At 44.4% G+C, this 20,757-nt stretch overlaps 1 protein-coding gene and 1 long non-coding RNA gene across 3 annotated transcripts in view; one reads left to right on the forward strand and one right to left on the reverse strand.

The window, feature by feature from the left end:
- Positions 1–20,757, forward strand: part of SLC4A7 (solute carrier family 4 member 7) — a 441,084-nt gene that overhangs the window by 194,129 nt on the left and 226,198 nt on the right. For both annotated transcript variants that reach the window (XM_078663959.1, XM_078663958.1), the window contains 3 exons: positions 13,199–13,286; positions 14,672–14,818; positions 18,331–18,437. In XM_078663959.1, coding sequence (XP_078520085.1) covers positions 13,199–13,286; positions 14,672–14,818; positions 18,331–18,437 — 342 coding nt within the window. The remainder of the gene's footprint in view (positions 1–13,198; positions 13,287–14,671; positions 14,819–18,330; positions 18,438–20,757) is intronic.
- Positions 1–20,757, reverse strand: part of LOC144784879 (uncharacterized) — a 334,923-nt gene that overhangs the window by 1,995 nt on the left and 312,171 nt on the right. The window lies entirely within an intron of this gene.

Raw genomic sequence — 20,757 nt, forward strand, 5'->3', positions numbered from 1 at the left:
GGGGCCAGTTGATATAGTAACGTATTTGAATTGTTCCCGTTTTAGCCTGCACTGATCTTTTTATCTTTTACTGTAATAGGGGACATATATTGATTAGTTTTTTTAGCTTATATTGAAATGTCTCTTTTAATTTGTATATTATATTAACTGTATAGTCTTTGATGGGAATTGGATTTTATATATGTAATATGTGATGATGCTAATATTTCTTGTCTTTTATGTGGAGAAGTGTGGCTCAATAGTTAGAGCGGCAGACCCTGATGCAGAGGTCTGGCCCGGGACCAGGGTTCAATTCCCGCCTTGGCGGGTCTTGGGCTCAATTTGCTCGGACCTGATTATTCTCGCCTCGGTGCCTATTCTAATCATGGGTCCCACTCTGCAACTCTGGGCAATAGCTTGATTAATCTCCACAAAGGCCCCAACAGCGCTGGGATGACCGACTTCACCTTGGGGGTGCCCAGGAGTGGGCATTTCACAGGGAAAAACCAGGAAGGGTTCCACAGCGGTATGCATACAGCACCAAGACACCTCTGGGTATAAGTGCGCTATACAAGTACAAATTCATTTCATTTCATATGATCAGTTTGGTCGAAATAAAGACTAATAAATGAAATGAAAGGTTTGTTATGGGGGATTGGTATAGTTAAGTGTCAGATGATGAAAGGAGGGGTGTAGAGTAGGAGATTCAAGAAAGGGTTATTTTGGGGAACATAGTAGTGGTAAGGGGTTTGGGATTAACGAGGGAGTGGGTGTAGGGGATGTAATGATAGATGTAAAGGGTGAGAGGGTAGTGCATTGGAAAGAGTAGTAGAAAGAAGTTTGAGATGAGTCAGAAAGTTGGGCTGGAAGATACATTGAGAGAAGTATAGGCTGAGAAATAGGGTAGTGCATTGGAAATGCTAAATTAGAAGAAAGTGATAAATATATAGATCCATCAGTACAATGAAAGTATATAGATGCATAAAGGAGGTAAGTATATGCAGATGAAAGATATTGATAGAGGTACATACTGAGGAATAGGGAATTGCATTGGATATGCTTTTTCAGGAGAAAAGTAACAGACACAGATCCAAGTACATGGAGGTACATAGATACACAATGGAAGCAAGTACATGTAGACCAAAGAATTTTTGTGTTTTTTGTTGTTTTATAACCTAATTATTCTACATTTTTATACAAAGCAATACACTAAAATAGGTACATGGCTATAGTGAAATTAATGCTTATATACAGAGGGACACATACATAGGGTGGGTATTAATGAATGGGAATATGGACAGCATTTCTGGCCCAGGTCCCGAGCCTTTGCCTTTTATAGCCCTAGTAGTCGGGTGACTCCTTCAGCCCAATGGGAACCCTAGCTCTAACACTATCCAATCACAACACTCGCCCTAAAATCTAGAACCAATAGGAGACCAGGACCGTAGTCAATCTTAGCCCTAGTCCAAGCACCCAATCAGTTTAAAAAACCCTGATGTCCACGTCCAATAGAGGCACTAGCCCTATCAGTAGTCCCAACCCTAGTTCAAGCAACATATGGCACAGGAAGGCCCTAGTCCCTACTTCCAGTAGAAAGCCTGACAGTTCTCTTAGTCCCACACCTAGCCTAGCAACCAATAACACAAGAAACCTTAATTGCTACTTCCAATTAAAGGCCTAGACCTAGTCCCAACAACCAATAACACAGGAAGCCCTAGTCCCTACTTCCAAAAGAAATCCTAACCCTAGCCCCAACCCTACATTGATTGAATCATAGACACAGAAACCATCAGAACCCTCAAATACCCAACCAATGAGGACAGTAACCCATATCCAATAGAAACATCAGATACAACCACCAATTATGCAAATCATGAGAGGCCATGAAGGCAGGGTGTTACATGAGAGGGTGCTCCTGCATGAGCAGGGCCCCTCTGGAGTCTTCAGAGACCATTCTCCCGGGCTGTATGTGATACTGCCAGACATAGATAGAGGTGCATATAACCTCGCGGTAAATGCGATCTCGAAAAGGACTGCAACGATGTATGTCGTGTTTGGTGTCACACACCTTGGAATCATACCTCCACACCAGTAACTGGTATGGAGGTATGATTCCTCCCCTCAGAACCGAGGTTCAGGGGGGGTACCCAAGTCTACCGGTATCCACTTTCTCGAGCCTTACAGCTCAAAATGGATGCTGCAAGCCACAGACACGACTCTGCCCTCCTCCTGCTGCTGAGCCAGCTCGCGCAGAGGAAGGCCGTACAATGGGTATCTTGTCACAGGGAGGTGTGACCACCTCCCAGACAGTATTTAGTGTATTGGAACTGGGTGGGTGCACGGTCTCCGTGCCAGAAAGTCTGCAAGAGGGGCACATTTGGTGTCCCTGTGCGTAGTCCAGCTCAAACCAGTTCTGGAAGCTATTGCTCCTACTCTAGCACAAACCTGGACAAAGGGACATTGGTGTAGCCACCCCTCTGTCCTGTCCCTCCCCCTAGGAGGGTCCCTAGAATCTGTCCAACCCTTTCCAATGGGCATAAAATGGGTAACCTGATTACAAGACATTAGATTTTCTGTGGACAAGATTCTGCAAGAAGATACCACTACACTTCGACCGTCTGGATATGCTGGACTTAGCTGGACCTTCCTTAGGCTCGACTTAATGTTCCCTTGCCGGCCCCAGACTGGCCACTTTCCGTGATCCATACAGGCTCCGTGCTGGACCCTGTGGACCTCCAAGACAACACCTTGGCGTGAAGGAGGCACTCCCCTGCAAACTCGGGCACTGTAACGCATCTGACCGGTTTGCTGCTCCAAAGCTCCTGCGGACTCCGAAGTCTCCAGCAACACAGGAGATGGGTTTCTGAAGGTCTCAGAGGTTGAGCTGCCCTCTCACTGAGTTTGAGGCAGATATCCGTCATGGGGACCGTACACCAGTACTACTGTGCACCGCGTTCATTTGCAGCTGCACATGCTTGTTGTCGTGCAACTATTCAGTGCATTGGGCCACTTGTAGCCCTGACCCCAGAGCATCTTTTCTGAGAGACTCCAGCATCCTCGCATGCTGTACCCTGCTAGCTAGTATCCTGTAAAACTGCCTGAGGTCCCCTTGCGACTCCTGTGCCCTAGGCCTGTGGGTCCACTTGAGGATCAACTTGGCTTTATTTGGGCTCCCCTGGTTGCTCCAGGCCTGCCCTGACTCCCCTTGCTGTGGTGAGTCTCCTGTCCTTGCTGGGCCAGATCGACACTGAATCTGACTATCTCCATTGTTGCCGCTGCCAACGCTTGTTGGTGCTCCAGCCGGGCACTGACTCCTCAGCACTCAACATCCTTCGTGGGACAGCTTACCACCAGCTCCTGGTAGTCCTAGATGTCTCCAGGTCCTCGCAACTGAAGAGTCAAGATCACCGTTAACACACCTGAAGTACCCAACATCAGTGGGCATTCATCTACCGAGCCCCTAGTCATTCCCAAATGAACCAGACTCTGTCCCCTCTGCTTTCAGGTTTTTCTCATCTAGAATCCACGTTTGGATTCCACCGGACACTTTTCCTACTTCCAGCAGCAGCATTACTTTGTCAACATCCATAGAAAACGACAAGGGTTTCCGACGCCACTTCGTACCTATGCACCTGGCTCCTCTGGGATAGGTAACTCTGGTACAATGGTATCCACGGGTGGGGTGGCTCTTCAAACTCTTAAATTTCAAGGGTTGTCTTCGTAATCTGCTGGGAAGGGTCCTTAATGTAATTTTCAAACCGTGACTTTCTCATTGAATTGTACGTAGCACGCATTTGTGTTCTCACTCTGCACCCGTCCTCCGTGGGGTCTCGATTTAACTCAACTTGTGAGTGGTTCTTTGGGGTCCCAGCAATTCTACACCTCCTAGACTGAGTCTAGTTATTTAGTATATGGTATGGTCCCGTCCCCCCCCTGGAGCCCACTGTGTATTGTGCTACTTAAGTTTGATTCTTTGCAACTGTATTATTTGATGTGTGTTCTATCCTCGTGTAGAGGATTCTAGAGTGTTATAGATGATAAATACATATGTTTAAAACTCTGTGGTTTCACTTTCATTTAACCAATACTATAAGGTTACATTCTGGTAAAACATGGTGCTTAACATTCCTTCAAGACTTGGCCTGAAGGTTGCTCTCCATAGCCTCTACTAGGATAGCTTTTAATGAATGTTATCTTTGACCTAATCACCATAAGGGTTGTTTGGACTGATACAAGGTGCCCACTTGAACTAGTGGACAGCATATATCTGGCCAACTTCTCACATACACTCCTTTCCTAATAATAGCAGGCGATTCTAATGTCACATTCAAACTGATTGATAGGGAGGAGATGGTTGAAGTAAAAGAGGAAGAATCAGTGATCAGTTCCCTCGCTAGTCATTCCTCGCATAGACTACGGAAGCGTTGCCCTCTGCGGACTCTCCCTATCTACAACTGCACCCCTAAGAGCCTCTTTGAACGCTGCAGCGAGACTCATCACTGGATCAAAAAAACACTCGCATATTTCCCCTGACTTAAAATCCCTGAACTGGCTGCCTTTTGAAGCCAGAATACATCTGAAAATTGCCTGCATTACACAGGGCTGTACACCACAACTCACCCGGCTACCTCACTCAGAAGCTGACAATATCTGGTGGCTCAAGAACCACTAGATGCACAAAAAATCTTCTTCTGAAACCTCGAAGATTCCGGAAGGAAAAACATATAAACGCTCCTTTTCAGGAATGGCACCCAGGATCTGGAATACACTCCCTCCAGAAACCAGGCTTATCTCCTCCACTGCATTTTTTAAGAAAGAAGTAAAAGCTATCCTCATGGCTAAATTCACCTGAACTTTTACTTTGGATCTATTTGAGACTCTGCACCTATTTGTACTATTTGTTTATCTGATTGTCTATTTGTACTATTGGTTAATTTGATTGACTATGCTCCTTCATGTATGTGTAACAAGGAGAGAGGTAGGGAGAGTAGATTGACACTCTTGTTCCCCGGTCAATAATCAATAATCAAAGGAAGAGTGTCTTCAGAAAAAGCTAGGCCGTTATTGGAAGCACAGAAACAACCACACTGGGATGTTGAAGGAAAGCCCTCACTCACCACCTAGTGATGACATGCTTCATCATTGGGCCCCACCAAAGAGACCGAGTGTCTCTTTGGTGTGCTGCAACGCCTGGATTACTGCGGAGCGGGATGGTGATTTCAGGGCGTGTTGAGTGCAGTTTAGATTAGTGAGTGGTGGAAGTATTAAAATAGTCAGTAGTGTATCTGAGGTAATAATTTTATTCTATGATCACTAAAGACAGAGATATTAAAATATGTGAGGAAACAGTCCACTATAATTGAGTGGTGGGTTCCTATAAGTTTGTCAACCTGTTTCTTGCCATCGAAACTGTGTTAATTTACCCGGCAATTCTTCAGGACTGTGTGTGATGAACCCTGGCGGTATGGGCACGCTAAGGCCCACCCTTACCTAGGGGCGTGAGAGTGAAAATTAAATAAAAGTGAAAAAGTGCAAAAAAATTAGGAATGAACAAACTCTTCCTAATTACTCCTGGTTTAGGAGGCTTCTACTTATCGGTTTCTGCACTTTATAGGTGTTGGAATCAAACACCATGGGTCTCAGGAGGGGGGTGGAAGTGTATTCGGCACACCGCCCTTGACGCTTAGCACCCTCAGTCTGCCTACGTCGCCCTCGTACTGGACACCGACGATCGTTTTTGTAACAAGTGGGATATCCTAAAGGTGTGCCCGCAGCAGTGAAGGGTCTGTGGGTGTCGGCTGGTAATGCTAACTTGCAGTTGTTGCGGCCTGGGTTGAGAGCGTGGAGTGCCGCTGGGTTGTAACGTTGGCGGTGTAGAGATCCAGGGATCCTGGCGCTGGTCGCAGTCCGGTCACAGACAGGTGCAGACAGGCTTGCCTTTGGCGCGGCCGCGCAGCTGCTGCCATTAAGTAGGGGTTGGGGAGTGTGCGACAGCTGGGAGGCGGAAGGGGAGCTGGATTGGGCCTGTCACACTGGTTGTGCAGGGGGGAGGGGCCACGGGTGCAGCAGTGGCGGGGAAAAACTAGCTGAAAAGGAAAGGCAAAAAGAGAGTAGTGCAAATAAGGCAACAAAAGTGCAAGAAAGAGTGGAGGAAAGACACAGAGGACACAGAAGGAGAGTTAAAGGGGGAGATTGAGATGAGGGTAAATAAACAAGTGAAAAACGGAAGAAAGACAGGAGAGTGAAGGGGGAGATAGAAGTGAGGGGAAAAACGAGTGAAAAAGAAGAGAAAAAGCAGAGCGAGAGAATGGAGACCGAGGTCCACTGGACCACCAGAGATGAGGCGCAGGTGAAACTTGCGGGTGGTGGAGGGCCTCGAACACCAACAGTCGAGAGTGCAGGGGCTCGGGGAAAGACCTCACTTAATGGTGGTGCTGCGAGGCAGGGAGATCAATTTCACTGACAATGAGTCAGTGGTCTCCCTGCTCCCAAACCTTCACACCAAGGTTCAGAGAAGATTGTTTTAGCCCCCGTGGCCCAGTACTGCAACAACAGCTAACTTTAACTCTTCGTGACCAGATTGTGCTCTTCCAGCACCTCCGACCAATGACGTGGCGAGTTGGCCAATATGGCACCCACAGCCTATGTCCGTGAAGAAGCAATTTGCTCAAGTGCCTTGGGGGTTGGTCCCGACTCTTGAGTACCCTGAACAATGGATAGAGCAGACTCTTCGTTCTGGGGCAATTTAAGGCAAAGCAAAGTCTGGTGGTCGACTCGGAGCCAGTCCCCTATTACCAAGTAATGAAGACCTCTACTTTGCACAATCTGGGGCTCTATCCAGAGCTTTCACAAGATAAAGCAGATAGTGGCTTAAAAGGGGGAGCCTAATAATGAGCTATCCTCTCCTTCCCCAATTCTGCAAGATATGGGTTTTTGGCACAGCTTAATGGTGATGACGCTTAATCAACGCCCTCCTCAAGAAGCCCAAAGCAAACCCCAAGGAACTCAAGAACTTCCGGCCCATCTCCCTGCTCCCATTCCCGGCCAAAGTCCTCTAGAAAATCGTCAACATGCAACTAACCCGCCACTTGGAAGACAACAACATCCTGGACCCGTCCCAGTCCGGATTCAGACGAAACCACAGAACCGAGACTGCCCTCATCGCTGCCACAGACGACATCAGGCGCCAACTAGACAACGGCGAAACATCAGCCCTCATCCTCCTGGACCTGTCAGCCGCCTTCGACACGGTCTGCCATCGCACTCTAAAGACGCCTCCTAGAAGCTGGAATCAAAGAGAAGGCCCTTGACTGGACCTTGTCCTTCCTCACCGGCAGAACCCATAGCGTCCGCCTCCCACCCTTCCGATCTGAAGCCACCGACATCTGTGGTGTCCCCAGGGCTCATCCTTCAGCCCTACGCTGTTCAACGTCTACATGGCCCCCCTCGCACTAGTGGCCCGCCATCACGACCTCAACATCATCTCCTACGTCGACGACACCCAGCTCATCCTCTCCCTCACCAAGGACCCACACACGCCCAAAACCAACCTCCACGAGGAATGAAGGCTGTCGCCGTCTGAAGCTGAACTCTGACAAGACGGAGGTGGTCCTCCTCGGATTCACCCCCTCAGCATGGGACGACTCTTGGTGGCCGACCACACTGGGAACAGCACCAACACCCACCGACCATGCACGCAACCTTGGATTCATCCTCGACTCCTCCCTCTCCATGTCCAAGCAGGTCAACGCCGTCTCCTCCTCCTGCTACAACACCCTCCGCATGCTCCGCAGAATCTACAAGTGGATCCCGACCGAAACAAGAAGAACGGTGACACAGGCCCTCGTCGGCAGCAGACTGGACTACGGAAACGCACTCTACGCAGGAATCCCAGCCAAACACCTACGACGACTACAACTCATCCAAAACGCCTCTGCCCGACTGATCATCAACATTCCCCGCCGCAGCCACATCACCCCCCACCTGAGAAACCTACACTGGCTCCCAGTCGACAAGAGGATCACCTTCAAGCTCCTCACCCACGCACACAAAGAACTTCACAACACCGGACCAGCCTACCTGAACAGCAGACTCCGCTTCCACACCCCCGCCCGCCAGCTCCGCTCCACCAGCCTCGCCCTCGCCGCTGTCCCCCGCATCCAACTAACGACCTCCGGCGGCAGATACATCTCCTACCTCGTCGCCAAAACCTGGAACCCCCTCCCCACCCACATACGGCAGACCCAAGACCTACTCACCTTCAGAAGACTCCTCAAAACCTGGCTCTTCGAGCTGTAGCAGCACACTCTTCCCCCCCCCCCCCCCTCCCCCTTCAGCGCCTTGGGACCCTCACGGGTAAGTAGCGCGCCTTACAAGTACATTGATTGATTGCTTGAATGGTGATGCTGGTCATGGGGGTAAACAAGTAGATGGCAATGGAGGCTGAAGAGTAAGCAGAAACTCAAATGTATCTTTATGTGGATTTGAAATAAGTGAGGTGAAAGAACAAAGAAGTGTGTGGGCCTCCTATATTGCATATATAGTGAACTTCCATCTCCTTAATGAATAGCCTAAAGGGGCCTTATTTGAAGACTGAGTGCTCAGTCGTGCAGGTGAGAGTATCATAGGGTACTCTTTGGGATAACTGTGTCCATTCCCTCAGTCCAGAGAACACTGCCTGCAAGAGCCAGTGGTCAGAAAGGGACCTGTTCACTCTCAATCTTAAAAACTTGAGAAGTTGTTATGGAACTACTAGGAAAGAGTGAATGCCCCTGAAACCAAAGAAACAGGCACAGAAAGCCTTACTTCTACATTATTTTGCCACAGCAAGTCTTACTGGAGAGTAGCATACAACGTACAATGCAGGTGGGGGACCTTCCAAGCTAACCTCGAATATATTCCTCAGAAAGGCATAACATTTGGATTCTCTAAACATTTTTGAACAGGAGCTTCGTGAAGAACTCAAGTGACATGGACACAAATTTGCTAGACCTTCTGGCTGGCAAGGGGGTACAGGTTGGGTTTGGGAGGGGGGAGATTGGAGAACTATGAAAGAATGTTGATGCTGTTGTTTCACAAGTAGTTATGAAGTCCAATAGATGCTATAGAACTGAAACACATGGAAACGGGTAAACAAATGCAGCAACTGGAAAAACTTTCCAATTGGTACTCCTACGAGCGGAAGACCTGTAGAATATATCCAGACTAGGGCACCAATGGTTTAGAACCAAGAAAAAGGGCTTGGGGACACAGTTAAGATCACCTTTAACTGTCTATGTTGGATTATACACACCATAAAATGACAATCAATAGCTTACATAGAATGAGTCTGAAGCCCCACAGTGCAATAAAAAAAAAACCACAAATGTTGTAAAAGAGTAAAAGAAATCCTCAGCGCCTGGAAGAAGCGTAAATAAATAAATGACTTTCTAGGAAGGCCTCACAACCAGATAGTTATGTGTCTGTAGGGAACTTATTTAAAAGAGAAGCAGCCAATATAGTATGAGGCATACGATGTACCTCAATGCATACTAGGCATCAGCAGGGTCTATGCGTAATGGAGTGACTGTTTTTACGAAACATAATTTGCTTTTCATATGAAGACAAAAAATTGCTAAAGCGGGAAGATACTTGATGTGCTATGTCCTAAACCAAGAACACTAGCCACAATGTATCCACCTAACTTGGCAAGAGATTCCTTTCTAAGGACATCTTTAGAGATTTAGCATGTTTTGCATGTGTGGAAATCACCCCTCCCAAGCTAGATGGTGCACACTAATCATGCCCTGTGTTCTGTCTCCAAATGCAATGAAAGCTTTTGAAGAGTTTGGGATGGGAGAAAGATATATGGAGGGAATCGCATTTGATGAATGCAGAAGACACATTTCACTCACGTGAACCAAAGCACCTATATTTGATAACTGTCTAAGCAAAGTCCCTGAGATCGTATCAGCTAATATAGGCACCATCTCCGATAACTCATTCATTTAGAACTTTATGAACTAAGGGATGAGACCCTTGTTGTGGAGAATGAACCCATCAGTTCTGAGAGACAGACGTTTTTGAAAATAACTGGGCAAACCGTTGGGATTCAATTGTTTGTAGAAAATCATACTGGTGAAGTGTCAAATGCTACTTTATTGGATGCCTTAAGGCAGTAATCAGAGGGAGATGTATTTGCAGCCTATCCTGAAAAAAGTTAGATCATTGGGAAAAAACTAAGTAAGATTTTGGGGCTCAGAAAGCAGAGTATGGGTCCCTGCCCTCTTTATAGGGTAGGAGGTAACTGGTGGCACTTAGGAGTAAACTATGTGTTGCATACAATAATGGAGCGGAACTAGCATTCCTACACTTAAAGCGAGGTACCCCCTTGGCTATGTTATTACATACTAAGATAGGGAATTTATTAAAGCGATCTAATCCACACGTAGTGTACCTTTGAGAAAGGAGAGTAATTTGGCTGAATTCGATAACTTTTATGTCTCTTTACATTTTTTAAAACAAGTTACACTCCACCAATTAAATATGCACATCTACTTAAAATTACTTTTACCCAGAGAAAATGTAGAAGCACCAATTGGAGGAGAGTTTAAGAAAGCGATAGCCATGCCTAAACATAACAAGTTTCCAGGGCCAGATGGGTTCTTAGGCCAATTTTATAAAATACAGAGCAGTAATTTGACCCTGAGATTCACTACTCCATTCAGTCTTGTGGAGACGGCTGAAGTTTTTGCCTCTATGAAAAGGCGATCATTATGGTTCTCACTAAACCTGGCACAGACACAAAATATTGTACCCCATACACCTCCTTAATCAACCTACTCAATTGAGTCACTAAGTTGTACTCTAAAAATGAGAATGAGATCAGATCTTGCCCGTGTTCTTTGCTCCTGTTCAAAGAGGTTTTATTGCTGGAAGACAATCCCATGATTCTATTTATCGGGCAGTCCACCTGGCTGAAGAGCAGGATTAAAAAAAAAAAGATACCTGCAGCCCTCCTGTCTTTAGACGCATAGCTATCAACTGGGTAGATACGTGTGGGCCCTAGCTATACTAACAGGATTTCTGCAAATTGTAGATTTCCTAAGGCACCATGGTGGCCTGTCTAGAGCGTTATGCTTGTACAGAGGCAGAGGGCAAGACTGTTCTTTGTTCCCTCTTATTTGCACGGAGCATAGAACCATTTGCAGGCACAATCTGACACTCCCAAAACGTTGAAGGGACAAGCTTCGGGTCCGATTACTGTGACGTCCTTCGAACACTCCACTCTCTGGAATATTTCCTACCAATAGTGATTTGTCAACTAGGTTAATTTGAAGCAGTGGCTAAGTATTAAATCAATCTGGAGAAATCCAAAAATCACCTTTCCTTAAACAATAAAAGGAGGTTGAGTCTTGCGGCTTTTCTTCCCTTTTAGATGGACGAAGGTACACAGTTAATATTTGGGAATTAAAATAACTCCCACTTTACAAGGCCTTTCTAGAACTATGTTCCCTTTAATCAATAAAGGCCTGATAACATGTAGACTGCTGGATGGAAACAACGAATGTGGTAAAAATATATTGCCCAGCCTTCTTTATCTCTTCCAGGCACTTCCCATCGCTGTGAATTTTTTTTATTAGAGCAATTACAGAGATGAACCAAATGTATCTGGAATAAAGCCAGACCAAGATTAGCTGACTAAATCCCAGGGAGGTGTCATTTTCCAGCTTCAAAAAGTACTACAAAGCCACCTAACTTAGTGGTTAAGCACTTGTCCAGACATGAATCAGACGTTTTTTGGGTGCATATGGAACATGTAATCACAGGCAGGACACTGGGAAGGATATTATATGGCTGAAATGGCAACATAGGACAACAAATGGATAATAAAACACCCCTGTAATATATCACTGAAATGTACGGGCCTGGATAGTGAAACACAATCTGACAACCTTTCTATCACTGTATTCCCCAATTCATTTTAATCCAGCATTTTCTCCTGCAATGAGTGAGGGGGGAATTTCACAAATGAAAGGTGGAAGGATGTTGAATGATCTCCAAAGTTTTTTTTTTTAAATACCTGAATGATCCAATCCTTCCCCCAGTGTAAAGAACAATTTGGTTTACATTAGAAAGCGACTACGATATGCCGGCATCAGTCGATGGGTCCTACGACTCAAAAGCAAACCAGCTGCAACCAGAGAACAGATCAAACTGACCCCCACCACCTCCGCATGCCTTAAAGTCCAAATGATCTCATGGTTTATATTAATCTCTATTGATACCTTAAAATGGGCTTCTATGTCAACCTGGGGCTAGGCATCTAATAAGAAATCCCATTGAAACAATGGGAGACTTTGCAGCATGATATTCATAAAAGCTGAAGTATTCAACAAAATTAAATTCACTAAAGTAATATATGGCTGGTTCTACCCCTGCATGTTTGAGCTGCATTTACACGAATACCAAAGGAGACTGTTGGCGATAGTGTGGTGTGCAGGGTGCTGTGCTTCATATTTGTTGTGAGTGCCAAGATATAGTCAGAAAAACACTGTGCTGCATTCTTAGAATTACTGAAGGGTCATCGGGTAGAGGATATCAGTCGGGCCTCAGACCAGCAGGATATAACTGCCTAATAGATAAAATTCGTGCATATTTCTACAAATTCCTCGCTACAGTAAAATTCACTCTTTTTTTAATTTGAAGCAGAAAGAAGCTCCTCCAATAACATAATGGTAACACTATGGTCTATATTGGCCATGGATCATTTGATGCAAAAGGTGGAGAACTCTCAGCTGAACTTTTCGGGCAAATGAGGAACACTACCAGAAGTGTTACTTGATGGAGTATCTTCAACCCTGTGTCCAACTAGATGGAGAGCAATGGGAATGTTTGTTGTCAATATCTGAAAGGAAAACCCTTGTAAAGGAGGATAAAGGAATCCCATATTGTATTTGTTGTAATCCTGGGGACACAACTTGGGTATATTGTATTATCTGTTACTTGTATCATGACCCATTAAAATTCAGTAAAACGATATTTGGAAAATAAATATATAATATCTGGTTTAACATCACAAACACAAAGCCTCCGTCCCTTGAGTTTTGTGAACTGGGTGAAATGTAAGAAATGGTTAAATATGTATTTCCCTTTATGTGTATTTGAGTTGAGGATTAACACCTCTTCCAAGGCTTTGAGCAGACTGGTAATCCAAGATAATTATATTGTTTATTCACAGGTTCTTATTTCTGCTCCTGGGTCCACATGGAAAAGTACCACAGTACCATGAAATTGGCAGATCGATCGCTACCCTTATGACAGATGAGGTAATGCACGAATAATAATTTTTCATGTCCATGTACTTTTTAAATAAGACTCACTGAGAAAGGGGCCATTTCTCTAGTGCTGAAACCATTTCGTTATCCTAGATAATACTTCGTGCATCAAGTGCTTTCCATCTTGGTATATATGCCACCACCAATTGAGTGTTCTGACTGTTTAATGAAGATGCTGCATTTGCATTATATAAATGTCTTTTTTTGCCAAAGTACTCAGCCTAAATCTATCAAATGTTAATCGTACAAAGAGAATGCTTTGGGTAGATTTTTTTTTTCTTCAATCGCAAATCGGTTATCTTGCATAGTTATTGGAAAGTACTTGTCTAAGTTTAGTGAGGGGCAAGCCTGTTAGTTAGTGCTTCATAACATTAAAACTGGGGTGAAAAAGGAATGCTATATTTGTAATTTGGAGCCTTAAATTCCTGAGGAGCCCTTGGACTGGAGTTTGCCAAATTAAAAATCTGAAGTGTTGTAATGATTTTATGATGTGGCCAAATCCGCTGGGACTGATCGGTGGGAACCAGAGGGAGTTTTCACAGTAGTACCCTTACTTTACAGCTGAATGAAAGCCAAGCTTCCCTTCTCACTTCCTCATTAGGCATGCCCTTGGTTTCTACCGCTTTCCCTCATCTGGGCCAGGGTCACCCTCCATGCAGAAGCTTTTTGCTCCTGTGATTATCTTTAACTCCAGCCTCCTGTTTTGGTACTCTTGATTGCTTTATTCAGAGGCCAGTAGAAGACCTCTAGCCTTATTGCTTTTTCAAGAGTATAGTCCCATCTTCACATACAACTACATATCCCGCAGACAACAGTTAACACAATGAACATTCTAATAGTAAACTCTGGGATAATTTTGGTATATACTTTCCCTTGAAGTTGCCTAGTTAGAGGTTTGAAAAATGTCAGATTTAAAAGCAATCTCAAACTCCCCACAGCCACCCACCCCCTTACCGGGTCCAGCCAACTCGACGCTCTAGCCATCTCTCTTGCAATAGTACTTAATTGCATGAGCAGATCCGCAGTTTAAGAATCACCAGACTCCATCTTCCCCATGACCTTAAGATTTAAAGGAGCTTTTACAGGGTTGAAAATATATAATGGAGGTGTTGCGGTTTACTCCAGCATGAAGGACAATCTTGCTGTGAGAGCAGGGACAAGTTGTGTTTCACATACCTTTTCGAATGCTTTTAATTCCTGGCACTGATGTGCGAAGTTTGAATATTTCAGAGTTTAAAGCAGTACTATTCGAGAGTTGATGTAACTAGCCTGTTCTGTACCTGTGGCCTCTAAGACCTTTGGCACACACTGCTTTGATTTTCTAGTACTTTTAAGTGACTTGACACAGATCATTTGCTTTTCTTTTTCTCTCAAAGGTTTTCCATGATGTTGCTTATAAAGCTAAAGACCGAATTGATTTATTATCAGGAATTGATGAATTTTTAGACCAAGTAACTGTCCTTCCCCCAGGAGAATGGGACCCGACAATACGTATTGAGCCTCCGAAATGTGTTCCTTCGCAGGTAAGTTTTGTAATTTCACCTCTCCCCCAAAACTTTTTTTTTCCTCATTTGGAATGTCTACCTTAAGTGTCTAGGCTTGATTTCAAGGCTTGCGTTAAATCCACCATAATGAACCCGAAGGCTAGCTGCAAGCAGGAGGCAAAGCGGTTTGTCTCTAAACACAAGAACCTAGGCAAATCGTACTCCACCAGCAGAACAGTCCCCTCTCCAAATTTCAGGGCTGGTCATAAGTAAAGTGGCAGTCCTTGGGCAAGTAGACTATCTTGAAGGACAAGTCTCGACATACGCATTAGATACTATTTGAATCTGATTCATGCATGGGCTTCAAGATGATGAATGTGATGAGGGTGCCGAGAAGGAGGCAAACAGTTTGCGCTCCTTCTCCTTCCATTATTACACAGATGCTGGACTCTACTTAGTCCTAAAAAATGCCATTGGCCCAGTGCCCTAGCTATGTCCCCTGAGAAAGAAAGTTAACCCTCCCACCCCCCAATAGAGTGCCTCCTCCACAATAGTAGTCCACAGAGCAACAAAAGCTCATCCCGCAGTACTGTTGCTGGAAGTTCAACCTCTGCTGGACTAAAAGGCCTTAGGGAGGGTCCTAGACGCAGAGAAAGCCCGGAGTGTTACTCCTACTATCTATTTTTGGTACCCAAAATGTAAGGAGGGCAATTTAAAACTTATTCAGAAGGTTGTGAGGAATAGAGTGGACGGCCTTGTTCAAGATGTTGACCATAACTTTGGCTCTTTCTACTGTTGGAGAGTGTTTTTACCACGTTATTTACGTAGATGTGCTATCTAAAATAACAATTTCAAAAAACAGAGGACCCTAGCTATTTAGGATCATGTAAAAGATAGACATACACTAAATAGTTTATATGTCCTTTGTCCAGCCGGACAGGAATTTTATTCACTTGAATATTTTATACCGATTCATGTCATGAACATTTATATACAAGTGGGGCACAACCTGTAACCCACAGAAAACAAGACAAAACAAGTAAAAACAAAATATGTAAGGGCGCACAAGTCGGTCTGTACTAGTATTCAGTATTACAGACTAGAATTCATTTTAGCAAGCCATTGTAAAAGACGTTTTGTGACTTTGTAAGAAACATATGGTGCTTTAAGGTCGACGACGTTTCGATGCAATTAGAAATGTGAGCATCATCATCAGGACAAAGAATAAATCATGTTTGTCTTGAACATATTCATAGTAACATAGCCTCTCCGTGGGGACCATGCGTATATCCAAAAAATGGTGGAGGGTAGCGGTCTGTTATTCTGCTCTATCTGGCAGTTGTTATTAACCGATAAATCCAGGAGTGCGGCGAGTTGGGTAAATTAATGATTAGGTCCGCGGATTGCAGGGTCGCATGCACGGCAGCACAGTGCTCCGGCGTGTACAATTTCTATGGAGTCTTGCTCGGTGGCAGCACGGTAGAGGTTCTGGCGGTGATGGCACTGGGGGGCACAGGCAGAATCTGCTCCGAGGGTCGGTGCTCGTGCAGTGGCGCCGTGCTGGGGCCTGTTGATGCACAAATATAGATTTAAAGGCGTCCAGGGGCGAAGCATTGGTTGGACTGGCAGGCCTGGGACGTGTGTTTATTGTTTACATGCAGCTCGACCTTTCTGGAAGGTGCGGAGACCCGAGGGTGCCAGGGGTGGCGCGACAGGGGTGCAGGAAATAAAAATACTTGGGATAACTTTCTAGAAGTGGTTGGGCTGATGGGACAGAGCGAGGGTGCCCTGTTGCTGCCTTAAAGTGACTGAAATGCTAATTGCTCAGCTAAATTCTCGATTTTCATAGCACACAAAATATGTGAAGGTTAAAAAAAAGTCAGACAAGATATAGGCAGCAATATACAGGCAGACCACATTGCGTTCTGCAGGCGTAATAGCTTGTACACTATGGCAGTCTCTGGGTGTGTGTGTGGCTCTGGGTGTGTGTGTGTGGCTCTGGGTGTGTGTGTGTGGCTCTGGGTGTGTGTGTGTGGCTCTGGGTGTGTGTGTGTGGCTCTGGGTGTGTGTGTGTGGCTCTGGGTGTGTGTGTGTGGCTCTGGGTGTGTGTGTGTGGCTCTGGGTGTGTGTGTGTGGCTCTGGGTGTGTGTGTGTGGCTCTGGGTGTGTGTGTGTGTGTGTGTGGGGCTCTGGGTGTGTGTGGCTCTGGGTGTGTGTGTGTGGCTCTGGGTGTGTGTGTGGGGCTCTGGGTGTGTGTGTGTGTGGGGCTCTGGGTGTGTGTGTGTGTGGGGCTCTGGGTGTGTGTGTGTGTGGGGCTCTGGGTGTGTGTGTGTGTGGGGCTCTGGGTGTGTGTGTGTGTGGGGCTCTGGGTGTGTGTGTGTGTGGGGCTCTGGGTGTGTGTGTGTGTGGGGCTCTGGGTGTGTGTGTGTGTGTGGCTCTGGGTGTGTGTGTGGCTCTGGGTGTGTGTGTGGCTCTGGGTGTGTGTGTGGCTCTGGGTGTGTGTGGCTCTGGGTGTGTGTGTGTGGGTGTGTGTGGCTCTGGGTGTGTGTGTGTGTGTGGTACTAATTGCTGTCTGCTGAGCTCGTCCGTAGTGTACAATAGGTCTCACATTTGCGAGAGATTAAGCTAATGGCAATGTAAATGACAATGCCATTTATTTATCTGTTTTCAAAACCAACACATAAATACACATTTTGTCATTTACAATGCCAATTGCTCTAACTTTTCCAAAGGCGAAACCATTGCATTGTAAATGCTTGTTATATTCTTTCTTTGATAGGATCTTTCAGTTGTACATAATGTCTTCTTGGTAATATTTAAGGTAACAAAAATGCTTAACACTTTTATATTATAACTTTTCAACATACTGTTCAAGTAACACACTACTCTACAAAATGACGTAAAAACATTGACAAAGCCAATAGCTCTGGCTGAACACTTGTAAGGTACCAAAGGCGAGACCTTTGATTGCTTGATTTGCTTTTTCAGAAGGCATGTAACCCTTACTCCTTTACACTAATGAACTTGCCTGATGCATCAGTGTTGACACAATGTACTTGCAGTAGCGGTTGTATTTCAAGTTCTGCTATCTGTTCTAGGACACACCTGCCATGGATAATGAAGTAACAGTTTTTTCTGTGGCATGTGATTTTATGGCAATATGTTTGACTAGTTTGCTTGGTAAATATTGCTATCATGCCAGGTTAGTTGTGCTAATGAAATTATCAGCATGTGTTGCTGCAGACTTTAAATGAAGAGAGATTTCAAATGGAGAACTTGATTGTGGTAGCTAGTTTGCCTAACCATACCATAAATATTGTTTGCCACAGTCTTTATTTCCAGCTCACTGATAAACCACACCCCACACATGTGGGACTAAACATTTGACCAGTTATGCATAAACTGATATTTAAATGTATAGCATTGCTTAAGTATTCTCTACATTCTATGACCTCTGTGGCCATCTAGCCCTCGTATTTTTCCCTTCGTCCCACTATTTAATGGCAGTGTCCCACAATATCCTGATAATCCATTTTCTATGTTACCATATAGGAAAAGAGGAAAACACCCATGTTTCCTAATGGGTCACCCCCAATGGGCGAGGTGTTCAAAGAAGAGGAGGCCCACCAAATAGGGCCGGAGCTACAAAGGAGTGGAAGGTGTGTTGGTAAACTGTTTTTTTAAATCTGTATAGGCTTGCATTTTTGTTAAATATGTGCGTGTTAAGTTGGATGCAGATTTAGATATGCATCATACAACTTCTAGAAATGGTTGTATAGGAATACATATCTTTTGTAGCTTTCCATTGACTGTCGATGGAACCCATTTGGGACAAAAGGCGGTCCTTTATGGATTTTGACTCTGATGACTGAGCATGTTTAAAACAGCAGCACTATTGAAATAACTCGTTTCTGGGCTTTTTCCCCCTATATATCTTTGAGGTCCTAGAGTAGAGCTTATGGTATGTTCTTCTCTCTGGCTCCTATGGATTAAACTGCTACGTCTAAAGCACGCTTCACAATGTAATTGCGCTGTCCCTTCTTTGTTCTCCTAGAATGGACATGATCAAACAGGACTATTGCTAGAAACCGTATTAACGTTGAAGTGTCATTACACTCTTTGGATCTATGTGGCCTGGCTTTATAAGCATATTCAATCAAACCCTGCCTTTTTTATAACAGAGTTGCTATTGGCAAATTACACCTGCATTTGTTTTGTAAATGCATTTTTATAGCAATTTTAACAAAAACTCTCAGTAAAAGTACAAAACAAATCGCTATATTTATATTCAAACCCATCCTTTCCCAGAAACCCTGGTACTTATTACTCCCTAATCCATTTCCACTTTAATACTTTGTTTCTGATTTTGAGGGTCTAGAAGTAGGTATTACTAAAAGGTTTGTCATTGCAGGCCCACATTTTATTTCCCTAGCGCTTAGTTTTCTTGGTAATATTGGTTTGCTGTGGATTATAAATTTACCTGGCAGTGTGGTTTAAGTGGATCCATCATTTCGCATGAACTTTAGTAGTGACACCTTTTTGGTGAATAAAACCAGAGCGCTCCAACTGGCATTTCACTTTGTTTGCCTTACAGAAGTCTCTTAAACCCTCACTGAAGTTGGATTTCCACATTCCTTTCCCTCCTATTCTACATTAAAGGAGTTGGAAGATTTTTTTGCTATTAAATGAAGCCATTCCATTAGTTTTCTCTAATTCTTACTGTATCTGTCCCTCCGCACTTTGGTATGACACTGCTCTGACAGAACAAATTTTTTTGCAAAAAGTTGTAGATTACATGGTTTATGGATTACCGTCATGCTGTGCTGTGGGACTAGTAACCCCTAATACACTACTTGAACTAAGTATTTTGTAGACAAATTTACCTGTTGCTGCAACCCTTGAAAGTTTTATATTGCTCTTACTTTCGCCTCCTGATTGTATGGCCTCAACTTTCTGGGTCTCTGGATAACTATGTTGAATATCTTCCTGGTTTATATTTTTCAGGTTATCCTGATTGAACCTTGTCCTCTCCCTTCAGGGTATTCGTAACATCTCTCCCCACCACCTCAGTCTTTCCTGCTTGAGAAAGTACATTTGTCGCTTTTTCGCAAAAAAAAAAAAACATTGGCAGCCGCAGTTTTTGTCTGATCTTGGTTACCTTTTCCCTTAAAGGTTTTTAGTAAAAGCAGTCCGCAAGAAGCTTATCTTTTTGGGGAGTTTATCCATATTCTTGGCACTGACCGATTTGGTTTCAGGCCTTCACATAGCATGTAGACCACTCTGGTCTTTGTGCTTTGACCTCCGAATGTAAACCAACCATGGCATAATAGATAGTGTCAAGCCTAAATGTCAAGCCTAAATGATTAGATGTTTCAAGGGCGCTGGCATCAAAGGTAATACTTTGGGATTGATGAAGTTCTTTTTGGTCGATCACTCCCAGACTGTTTATCTTTCTCCCTAGTTTAGATTTTAAAATAATGTATGCAGTTCTGTATGTCTCCAAATTAAGCCTAAAACATTTGAACCTTTATGTTCATCCTGTGGTGGAACTAATTTGCTCAGCCAGCCTCAATTTTGTGTTGCAGGTGGCATACATATTTTAGTTCCATTTTAATGTTCTTGCCTCAGTGCTTTGTTTTCCATGAATGTATGCAGATGGTGGTTGACAGGATTAATAAGATATCTTTGAAGCTAAACCCAGATAAAACAGACCTTCATCTTTCCTGGCAAGAACAGGCCTCTGGCATTATCAGCTGGCTTTTGGCATGCACCTGTGACTCCTATTCCTTAATCTGGGTGTTCTGTTTGATCAAGCTATCTCGTACTGCAGATTGGCAAAACTAACTTCTTCCTGCTTCTATACGTTGAATCATTTGCTAAAGATTCTTCTTTATCTACATAGTCAGTCCCGCCTTTTGGAAATTTAGTCCACCTTAAAGTACTTGATTGGATTACTGCAACTCTTTATGAGCTCAACTT

Source organism: Lissotriton helveticus, chromosome 10, assembly GCF_964261635.1.
Source record: "Lissotriton helveticus chromosome 10, aLisHel1.1, whole genome shotgun sequence".
Lineage (NCBI taxonomy): Eukaryota > Metazoa > Chordata > Amphibia > Caudata > Salamandridae > Lissotriton > Lissotriton helveticus.